This window comes from Thamnophis elegans, chromosome 12 (assembly GCF_009769535.1).
Source record: "Thamnophis elegans isolate rThaEle1 chromosome 12, rThaEle1.pri, whole genome shotgun sequence".
NCBI classification, from domain to species: domain Eukaryota; kingdom Metazoa; phylum Chordata; class Lepidosauria; order Squamata; family Colubridae; genus Thamnophis; species Thamnophis elegans.
Genome location: NC_045552.1, coordinates 17,019,593 through 17,030,881, shown reverse-complemented (window position 1 = coordinate 17,030,881; position 11,289 = coordinate 17,019,593). Strand labels below are relative to the sequence as shown.

At 45.5% G+C, this 11,289-nt stretch overlaps 1 protein-coding gene across 1 annotated transcript in view; it reads left to right on the top strand.

The window, feature by feature from the left end:
* Positions 1-8,843: 8,843 nt before the first annotated feature.
* Positions 8,844-11,289, top strand: part of LOC116515934 (digestive cysteine proteinase 2-like) — a 63,819-nt gene continuing 61,373 nt past the window's right edge. The window contains exon 1 of the mRNA XM_032228260.1: positions 8,844-8,895. Coding sequence (XP_032084151.1) covers positions 8,844-8,895 — 52 coding nt within the window. The remainder of the gene's footprint in view (positions 8,896-11,289) is intronic.

The window sequence follows — 11,289 nt, the reverse complement described above, 5'->3', positions numbered from 1 at the left end:
CAGACATGCTAACAGATTTACTTTTTTGTAAATTAGTCAGGGAGAATCCGGTGCGGTATTAAGATTAACTTTCAGCTGTCCACCCAGGTGGGCTCAGCATTGACATTGCTATGAAAGCTGTTAATTTTCTCAGAGTTGTCATTAATGCAAGATCACAGGAGACACGATGTGCTGAAGTTCCTAATTACATTTCTTCCTCTTGGATATGCTGCTTGCATAGAACGTCGATATTTTTAAGCATCTATACGACAACCTGGGAAGTCATTTGACATAATTAGATTCCTAGAACATTTTTTTAAAAGAACTCAAGCGGGGGACCGCAAAACAATCAATACGCAAGCGGTGTTGGGGGAGGCTAATTATTCCATGTAACAAAAGCAACCACTAAAAAAAAAAAAAAAGACTAGCTATAGTTGGTCTGCTCTCAGCCAGAAATTAGCTATTTCTGGTAGACAAAAAGCCACCTGGGCTGGGTTTTTTTTTTTTTTTGCTGGCAAGCAATGAACAAGATGTGCTTTCATGGCACCTACATATGCATAGTAATGTCACCATGCACATTCCACCCTATCACAAGGAAGGTGGGCTTGCAAAATGATCTCAACTCTGGGATGGGGCTCACCATAACTTAGTTTGTTTTGTGGCAGACACCTTCAGTTCAGTGGTGGGATTATAATTTTTTTTACTACAGGTTCGGTGGGTGTGGCGTAGCATGGTGTGGCTTGGTGGGCGTGGCAGGGGAAGGGTACTGCAAAATCCCCATTCCCATCCCACTCCAGGGGAAGGATACTGCAAAATCTCCATTCTTTCCCCACCCCACTAAGCTGCTTCCCAGCTGTGTTCTCCTGTGCAGGGCAACAAAAGAAGACCCAGACGATCAGCTGGGACTTGGGAGGGAGGGAATACATGGGAGCAGAGCCAGCCAGAGGTGGTATTTGCCTGTTCTCTCAACTACTCAAAATTTCCACTACCGGTTTGCTAGAACCGGTCAGAATTTGCTGAATACCACCACTGCCCCAGTTGTGCAATCCCGTCTTGCTCCAATAACTTCGAGCACAGCTTCCTCAACTTGGTGCTCTTCAAAGGATAATGCTGGCCCCAGGTTGCTCAGATATCATGGCCCAGAAGAACATAGAATAATAGGGTTGAAAGGGACCTTGGAGGTCTTCTAGTCCAACTCCCCACCATACAGAATACAGAACAATTCAGTTTAGAATAAAGTGAAGCTTGATATCTTGCGGAGTATAAACAGCAGGTAAATTTGGATTATTTTTATACAGGTAATCCTCGATTTACGATGACAATCAAGGCCGCAATGGGTCGGACATGATTTTGCAACTAACAACAACAAGAAGTTGCTAATTTATTGTCATAAATTGTCATAAATACATGCTTTTTGCCAATTTTTGATCACATGACCACGGTGATGCTGTGATATGTGTAAGTGCAAGGACCAGTTGTAAGTCAAGGACTATCTATGGGCAAGCAAACTATTATATGTGTAAACATGGAAAGACTCTGAAGTACCCACAATGCAGCATTGATTGCTGAAGATGGCAGAACTAGCAGAGATGGCAAAATTAGTTTGTTTGATTAAAGATCAACAACTACATTGATCAGTGACTAGAAATCCCTTATGGGTTTTTTTGCTGAAAAAAAAGGGAAACAAGCGTGTAATTTGTGAGTTTGATAAGTAGAAAGGGTAACTTATGTAAAGAAATAAATTGTGATATTAACAAGAAAAGGTAAAATATAAATGCCTTTATAACTGCTGTCAAAAAGATCAGAAGCTGTTTCTTTACAATCTTTTCCTTTTTTTAATTCATAATTCTTCCTTACTTGGTTTCTTTTCTAATATTTGTCTTTTTAAAAAACCTTGATAAAAATATCAATGAAAGTTATATTTTAAAAACTGGTGCATTCTCTTCTTCTCGCCCACTGTGGCTTTTAATGTCCTGTGACAACATTTTCAGATTACGCACTTAGCTATTTTGAGACATTGTGGTTCAGTTTCTGCTGTTCTCCCGTTATTTTCCTACTATAACATGAGCAGAAGGTGCTCCTTAGGAAGTCACAATCCATTAATATTGTAGACACGTCTTTCTGATAATTAAGAACTGGGATGTCACTAAGAATTTGTTCCGGAGTCTTCATGGAGCACCATTTAAGGTCTGGTTATTTCTCATTGGAGGCTTTTAAGAAGGGATTGTCTGGAATGGTATGGGATCCTGATGGCAAACATATAGCACATGTGCCACAGGTGGCACCCGGAGCCATTTCTGAGGGCAGGCAAGGTGTTGCCCTGTCAGCTCCAGCATGCGTGTGTGATTTTCAGTCTCCCCAGGCTCCAGAGGATTTCTAGGAGCTTAGGGAGGGTGAAAAATGGCCCAACACACAAACCGGAAGTTCGGGAATGGACTTCCTGAAGCCTCCAGAGGGAGAAAAATGGCCCAACAGGCAACCTGGAAGTCCGTTCTGGAACTTGTTGGGCCGTTTTTCATCCTAGAAATCCTCTGGAGCCTGGGGAGGGCAAAAAAAGGAACTACTGGGCCAGTGGTGGGTTCTGGATCCCATTGCAGTTGCAAAGGGGCCCGGTCTCCTCCACATGAACGCACGTGGCGCGTGCATGCGTCTTACCATCCAGCGATGCCTCCGCAAGTCTCTGCGATGCTCGAGCTGCTTGGTGGAGCGTCGTGCAGGCACTGTACACGACATGCGCGTGTGCAGAAACACCGAAGGGTTTAAAGACAGGTAAAGAGCGCTGGCAGGCAGGTGGGCCCTCTGGAGTACTGTACTGGAAGGGTACCTGGTGCTTTGGGCAGGCTCCAGTATGACCATATCAGGGCGTACTTCCTGCAACCCGCCACTGTACTGAGCCCACCGGAGGTTTCTGGCCTCCAGAGGGCCTCTGGGGAGCAGGGGAGGCTGTTTTTGCCCTCCACAGACTCCTAGAAAGTCATGTGCACATATGGGGGACAGCAGGGGGGCACACATGCATGTGCAGGGGGCGTGGCATGGGAGGGCATTAAATTATGTGGGTGGGCACCAGGGGTGGGTTTCTCGCCCCGTTCCAACCGGTTCGGTTGGAACGAGGCCGGCGGCGTCCTCGCGCACGCGCGCGGTGCGCGCATGCACACGCATGGTGCACGCATGCGTACTAGCGTCTGTGCGATGCTCCAGCTGCTCCTGGAGGATTGCGCAGGTGCTGTATGCATCCTGCGCATGCGTGGAAGCGCAGAATTCGGCAAAACCAGGTAAGGAGCGGGTGCGGGCGGACGCAGGGGGGGGGGCTTCGCCGTTCCTGGAAGTTACTTACTTCCGGGTTCGGCGACCAACCGGATCGCAGGGACCGCCGCGAACCGGTTGAAACCCACCCCTGGTGGGCACATACATGTGCTTTTGGCACCCAAGGTGAAAAAGATTCACTATCACTGGTATAGGATTTCCTCACTGTGCAGCAGGTGGACTTGTTCTGATGTAGGCCTCCCAAGATCATGAAGCAGACTCCTCATCCTGAAAAAAACCTCTTTTATTTAGGTTAAAGGGAAACAGTCTTTCATGAGATTTCACAACCACAGACCTTTATCAGGCTTGGAGAGTTGCCAGGCCGATATCTTCCAAATGTCACGCTGTAGCAGCCATTGCTTGGCAAGAAGTCAGGAACAGATCTTCACCCTAATGAATTGAACTAATTGTCTCCTGCAAACTCCACTCCCCTTTTTGCTCCTCTTTATTCCCTCTGGGAGGGGCCATTCACTGTCCACCTGTGCCTTTACTCCGGAGTCAACCCTTGTCCCTTAACTGTTCTCTTCTCCTGGCGGCTCTGTGCATGTGCACACTGGGAACAGGCTCCAGCTGCTCTTCTGCCCCACTGATACCCAACTCCAAAGGCAGCTGATAACTGTCGGACATCCCTGCCTGGCCCCATCTCTGCCTCCGATGCAGAGTCCTCATCAGAACCTTCCCCAGACTCCAGGACTGGTCCATGTTCCTCCCCAACCTCCTCACTGTCCGAATCTGCCACCAGCCCCGCTGGCGAGCCACAACAGGATTTAGAAGACCTCTAACTCTGTCATTCTGTGGTAGTTTTCTTTCAGATTCTATGCATTTCATTTCATTGGTTTTCCATGGAGTATGGGTGGAAATTGTGATACTGCTGATACTAAGATCTGTATATCTCTCAGCTTTAATTTGGTTGTACAGCAATATTTCTCAACCTTGGCAACTTTAAGGCGTATGGACTTCAACTTGTTGGGAGTCCTTGTTTATCAAAGTTTCTTTTATAAATCCAATATAGTAACGTTATCTAAATCACTCTTTTGGTTTGTTATTTCTATGTCTCTTTTTATTATTAAGACATCAGCCACTTTCATTTTTATGTCCTGGATAGCATCTTTTTCCATATTGTACTTGTAGCCTGTCATTTTTAAATCCACTTTCTAATCAGTCTCAGTCTTGTGTGGCAAAACTTGTTCCTCTGCCATATCTTCTTTTAAGCCTAGTCCATCTACAGAGACAGACATTCTTAAAACAAACTTCTAGCTTCATTGTTAAACAATATCCTTCAACATGTCCAACATTAAAGTATTTGGCTCCAGTCTGAATTTAACACTTAGTTCCTTCTGATTCCCTCTAGTGTCCAACCTTCAACGTTTCAACGTATAAATTTTATTTAAAGAGAATTCAAAATAAAAGGTTTTTCCTACATGAAGGAGTCTTCTTATTCATTCAAAAAATCTTATTTCAGATCCATCTGGACCTTTTGTAACCTTTCAGAATCAAAGTTCTAATCACTCCTTCGCTGTTTCTTCCAAAAGGAAAATTAATAAGTCCTTAAACTTGTAGTTTAAAACTTATTTTGCTCAGAATTGAAGGAAACTAACCGAGTGCTCTCAAACCAAAGAATCCTAATAGCTGAAAAGGGTGAATAAACATTAAAGGTAAAGGTTCTCCTCGCACATATGTGTTAGTTGTTCCCGACTCTAGGGGGCGGTGCTCATTCCCATTTTAAAGCCAAAGAGCCAGCGCTGTCCGAAGACGTCTCCATGGTCATGTGGCTGGCATGACTAAATGCCGAAGGCGCACATAACATTGTTACCTTCCCACCAAAGGTGGCCTCTATTTTTCTACTTGCATTTTTATGTGCTTTCGAACTGCTAGGTTGGCAGAAGCTGGGACAAGTAATGGGAGCTCATTCCATTACGCGGCGCTAGGGATTTGAACCACAGAACTGCTGATCTTTCTGATTGACAAGCTCAGCATCTTAGCCACTGAGACACCCCGTCCCTGTGAATAAACATTAGGGTTTGTTTATTACACATTAATGTTTAAGTGGGGGGGGGGAAGCCATTTTGCAAATGATCATAAAAGGAAATATGTTAACCCAATCTTTAAAGACCCTCATCGCCAGAGCTCTAAACCCATGGGAAACTGCTGTCTTGCAGAATCCTTTTCAGAAGCAACTGTCTGGAGTACTTGCAGGAGAGCTCAAGTCTTCTTCTTGTCTGGAGAGGAATTGTAAGGAGCTTTTCTACTCACCAGTTCCCTGCAGACACCCCTGGATTCCTGTAGACACAGGAAGAAGATTTCCATGCCCAAATAGCAAGTTGGAATTTCCAGGTTTAATAAACAGGATAGGAACTTGCAAAGTTTTTAGATAGATAGATAGATAGGTAGGTAGGTAGGTAGGTAGGTAGGTAGGCAGGCAGGCAGGCAGGCAGGCAGGCAGGCAGGCAAGACAGAGACAAGAGATGACAGACACACAACTTCACACTGGTGAAAACATGCAAAGTCCAGTTTAGCTTTTAGCAGCTCAGCTCAACCTGCAGAAAAAAAGCTTAAAGGGGACTGTGGTTGATTGTTTCCCCCCCCACCATAACCACTAAAAGTATTTTGCAAATACCATTCATTAAAATTGACACATCAAAATAATTTTAAAGATGCAATTCTAGAGGCTGGGCAAACAGATGCCCGGGATGTTCGTCTATACTACTTTGCCCCCCACAAAATGAATAAAATGTCTTTTTTTAAAAAAAAAAAATCAGATTTCAGATTATTTAGCAAGCTCAGAACTAAGAGCGTGGAGAAATTGTTTCCATTATTCATACCTGTTGCCTCTCAGAAGAAGAAGGAGCCTCCTGGAACTGCGTGCAAGCAATAGAAACAATATTAAATCAAAATATAATGAAATATTACTTAAAAACAAGCTAACATCTCGCATCCTGCCTGCAAGGCAATTGGTGTTAACGGTCTTGCATGCAGCCGGGAGAATAAATTGCAAATGAAACCAGTTTGGGGTGCTGTCTTCCTTCCCTTCCCTTTTCTGATTTATTCCTACAGGGCAATTGAAATTAATGGCTTGTGTGAGGATGCCCAGCTCAACAGGCTTCTCAGGTTTTTATCTGCTTTTCTCCCAAACATTATTTCAAGGAAGTTTCTGGAATATTTGGATGTTACTGCATACAGGTTTCATCCAGCACAATTGCTGGATTTAAATGTATGACTAAACCTCACTGGATGTGCTTCCAGAGCACGCAGAGTCCCCAAGCAAATCACATTTTTGTTTATTATCATGTGGGAACCTACGCTGAGGTTTTGCTTGTCTGAATCACAAACTAACCAATTTTGGCCTAGAATGATGTGGAGTCAGCTAATTTGATTAGTTTATGGGCTTCAAAAATTTCAGCAACGGGTTCTTTGCCCGATTGCTGCGTGGGCGTGGCCACGGTGGGTGTGGCCTAGTCACCCTCCTGCACCATGAGGGATAGGCGTTTTCGGCTTCCCCAGGCTCTGGAGGCTTTTCTTGAGTCTCTGGGAGGGCAAAAACTGCCTCCTCGGGCTCCAGAGCTCTTGGAGCTCTGGGATGCCTGCTTTCCCCCCTCCCAGAGCTTCCGCGCAGACCCTGCACTTACCTTGCATCCAGGGGTGGGTTTCAACCGGTTCGCGGCGGTCCCTGCGGACCGGTTGGTCGGCGAACCCGGAAGTAAGTAACTTCCGGGAACGGTGACTGGCCCACCCGCCCGCTCGCGCTCTTTACCCGGTTTTGATGAGTTCTGCGCTTCCACGCATGGGCAAGATGCATACAGCGCCTGCACGATCCTCCAGGAGCAGCTGGAGCATCGCACAGATGCTAGTACGCATGCGTGCGCCGCGTGCGTGCACGAGGACACCGCCAGCCCCGTTCCAACCGAACCGGTTGGAACGGGGCGAGAAACCCACCCCTGCTTGCATCCAAAACAGGCCGCGTGGGGACTCCTGGGAGGGGAGGGGTGGGCATGGCCAGCCAGGGGTGGGATTTGGAGGTTCTCCCGAATCAGCCATAACGTTAGCTAGAGGTTCTCCCGAACCCATAGCAGCCCACCCCTGTTTATGGGTCAGTGTATTGCAGTCAACCATAAAGGAATATTGGGACTGGAGCCACTTGATTGTGGTTGACAATTGTGGGAATCTGGAAAAACTGGGATCCTCAATTAAAACATGGTCCAGTTGTCCATGGCCAAGCAACATTGGAACATTGACATAAAATTATAAGAAGATCTTTAGGACATTGAATCGGTGGTTGGTATAGGTATCAAAATTACAGCCTCCTTTATGAATGGCTGCCCAGCCTCTGCCTGAACATATCCAAGGAAGGAGAAACCATTGCTCCTTGTCCTCAAGTTTCAGAAGGTCACCCTGGCCACAAAGTCTAAAAGGCAGCAGAAGCATTTGTCTCAACTTTGGAGCCTGGAATTGTCAAGGCTGTTGTTCCATTTTACCCCAATTCAGACACTAAATACTAGATGATGGCTGACTTTGCCCAACATGCATAACTAGAAACCTAGTAACTACATGCATTGTTGTTGCTGTTAGTCGCGAAGTCATGTCCGACCCATTGCAAATCCATGGACAACATTCCTCCAGGCCTTCCTGTCCTCTCCCATCCCCCAGAGTCCATTTAAGCTCACACCTACTGCTTCAGTGACTCCATCCAGCCACCTCATTCTCCATCGTCCCCTTCTTCTTTTGCCCTCAATCTTTCCCAGCATGAGGCTCTTCTCCAATGAGTCCTTCCTTTTCATTAGGTGGCCAAAGTACTTGAGTTTCCTCTTCAGGATCTGGCCTTCTAAAGAATAGTCAGGGTTGATCTCCTCTAGGACTGACCGGTTTGATCACCTTGCAGTCCAAGGGACGCAGTCCAAGGGACTCGCAGGAGTCTTCTCCAGCACCAAGAGTTCAAATGCCTCCATTCTTTGGCGCTCAGCCTTTCTTATGGTCCAACCTTCACAGCCATATGTTGCAACTGGGAAAACCATAGCCTTGACTATACGCACTTTTGTTGTCAAGGGTGATATATCTGCTTTTTAGTATGCTGTATAGATTTGCCATAGCTTTCCTCCCCAGGAGCAAGCGTCTTTTAATTTCTTGGCTTCAGTCCCCATCTGCGGTGATGTTGGATCTCCTACATGTATAAAACTACCTGCATATAAGACGAGTAATCGTTGTCTTTTGGTGACATTACGGTGAAAACCCAGCCTGTTTGATTAATCCGGAACTCAACATATTGTCTGAATCCAGAAAGTGAGTTCATTCAAAAACCCAAATAAAGGATATGAATCTAAGCCAATGCAAAATAAGGTCGTTTCCCCTAAATTCCAAGCAGACTCTTACAATTAGCTTTTCTTCTTTCCACACCCTTGTTTGGCCAACCATCTCTTCCTGCCCCAAACAAAACTCCCACGCTTTTGAAATCCAAGCTGTAGCTCCACCCTGTTGGAGAGGTGGTGAGCCTCTGATTCGCCGGCTGCCTTCATTTAAAAGGGAAGGTGAACTGTGTGCTAGGAAAGGTTGGGAAGGAGAGAGTCACCATGGGGAGGCTGGCCTTTTTTCTTCACTTATGTGCCTGGACTTTTGCTTTCGGTGAGTGTTTGGTTGAGGAAGGGTGATTATTATTTTTTTTAAAAAATTATGAACTTCTGTGGGCAAAAATGTATTTTGCTTTAATACTGATGTTTGTGGGTGGAACATTCAGTGTGTTTGCTTTGCTTGCTCCCTGCGTAGCTGGGTTCCTCTCCTTCAGTTGGGGAGGTGGGGTAGACAGGTTGTTACATCACTCTTCAAGAAGTGAGAATTGCCATGGCTTTAATACCCCAAAAAAGGGAACTATTGAAACACAAGAGACTATTCGCAGTTTGAGGGTGGAAACCACAAGCTTTGCAGATGTATTTAGAATATTACAAGAAATGGCGAAGTGGCCTCTGAAAACACCTCTTGATTGGAACTGTGTTCATAAATTCTGTCTCAACTGCAAACGAGCTAACCCTCGTCTAGTTACGTTGTGCAAATCAGACTGTCCTGTCTGACACACACAAAAAGGAGTATAGTTCTGGGCTTTACGTGATTTTGAGAAATTACAGCAGCGGCAGGCCAGGTGTGTAGGGTGATGTGCAAACAATCTCAATCTGTCCCCCATCACTTTGATGCTTGCAAGCAAGATCCCATTGGTGCACACTCAAGAGACCACAGAGTTGGCATAGTTTGTCAGCCAATCCAGGTTCAAAAAGCAAAGAGTTTTCACAGGAAAGAGTTCAGGGCATAACAGACAGAGATCCCAGTAAATGGAATACTTATCTGTAATGGATGCCTTGCCTCTGATAGTCATAAAAGAGAACCCACCAAGGACAAGCAGTCACTGGTGGGAAGCCCCTTGACTGGCAGGGAGCCTGAAGACAGCATAAGGAAAATAGCATAATAACAAGCATTGGAAGGGACCTTGGAGGTCTTCTAGTCTAACCTCCAGTCCATTCTAAACAAGTGGCTGTCCAATTTCCTCTTGAAAACTTCCAGTGATGGAGCACCCACAACTTCTGCCAACTTCAATGAGGCACCGAGAGGCTTCTGTTCATGTCTGATTCATTAGAAAACTTGTTTTTCGTCCATTTTATGAGTTACAGGGCATTTCATCAGATACATAGAGATCTGTCCTTCATTCAGCCCTCTGTATCTTAGGACTGGAAGGAGCTCCTGGATCAAACCCCTCATATTCTGCTGCTTCCAAGCTGGGCTACTGCCCAATCAGTCTGATGTGTCTCCCTATTGCTGTCTGGGTCAGGCTGCTATTCCACAGGGTCCTCTGAAGTCACCACTACCTTCTCAGACACCTCAGAGTCAGAAGTGGACATGACAAACCATGGGGGTTAAGTCACAGTTCAGGGTGCCTTGCAAACAAACCAACATATCTTCTGTGGACGTACAGTTTCACTCATTGGGGGGTGAGGGGAAGTGATGGAAAACTGCTGAGATGGGAAAAGATCAGTGATGGGATTCAAAATTTCTTGCTACCGGTTCTGTGGCTGTGGCTTGATGGGCGTGGTGTGGCTTGGTGGGCATGGCTTGGTGGGTATGGCAGGGGAAGGTTACTGCAAAATCCCCATTTCCTCCCGATCAGCTGGGACTCGGGAGGCAGAGAATGGATGGGGACAGGGCCAGTCACAGGCGGTTCTCCAAACCACTCAAAATTTCCACTACTGGTTCTCCAGAATTGGTCAGAACCTGCTGAATACCACCTCTGGAAAAGATGTGCTGTAATCTTGGGTTATAAACACCAAGGTTAAGGTCAAGATCAGTATGATGTGGTCCTCATCCTTAGGAAGTTTTAAGATGTGTGGATTTCAACTCCCAGAATTCTTCAGCCATTGAAGTCCACACTTTTTAAAGTTCCCAAGGTTGAGAAACACTGATTTAGATAAATCTACTGATTAAGGCGCAGGAGCTTAGAAGCTAATGTAACAGTGGCACTTCCATCTGTGACTTTCCTCCTTTGGGCTTTGCCACTCCTCAAAACACCCTCCAAAGGCGTTTTAAATGTTTCCTTGTGATTTCTTGTGATCATTTTAGATTAGCTGGTTGCTTAATTTTTATTTTGCTCTTAGCGACCAAGAGAACTCTTCTCCAGGATTGGGGTGGCCAAGAATACATAAATCAATAAATCCAGGTAGAGCTTTTACAGAGCAGCTGTCTGCTTCTGCATAGAAAATGTCCTATGTCTATGTAGTTTTGCAGCTTGGTGCTGATCCAACATGCATGTACCTGGCTTTGTGTACATATAATAGATCAACTTTGACATATGCGTCGTGCCTTACAATTCAAGTATAAACCTCAAGTAGTTTTAAAGAACCAGAAACTGTCAGAGAGGAAGCTGTACATCTCATCGTTGAATACAGATCTCTCAAGGTGTGACAGTTTCATTGTTAAAGACTCTTGAGTGGTGGGGACAATGGGTCGAAGTGCCAGCTTCTTTCTTCTTAAAGATTA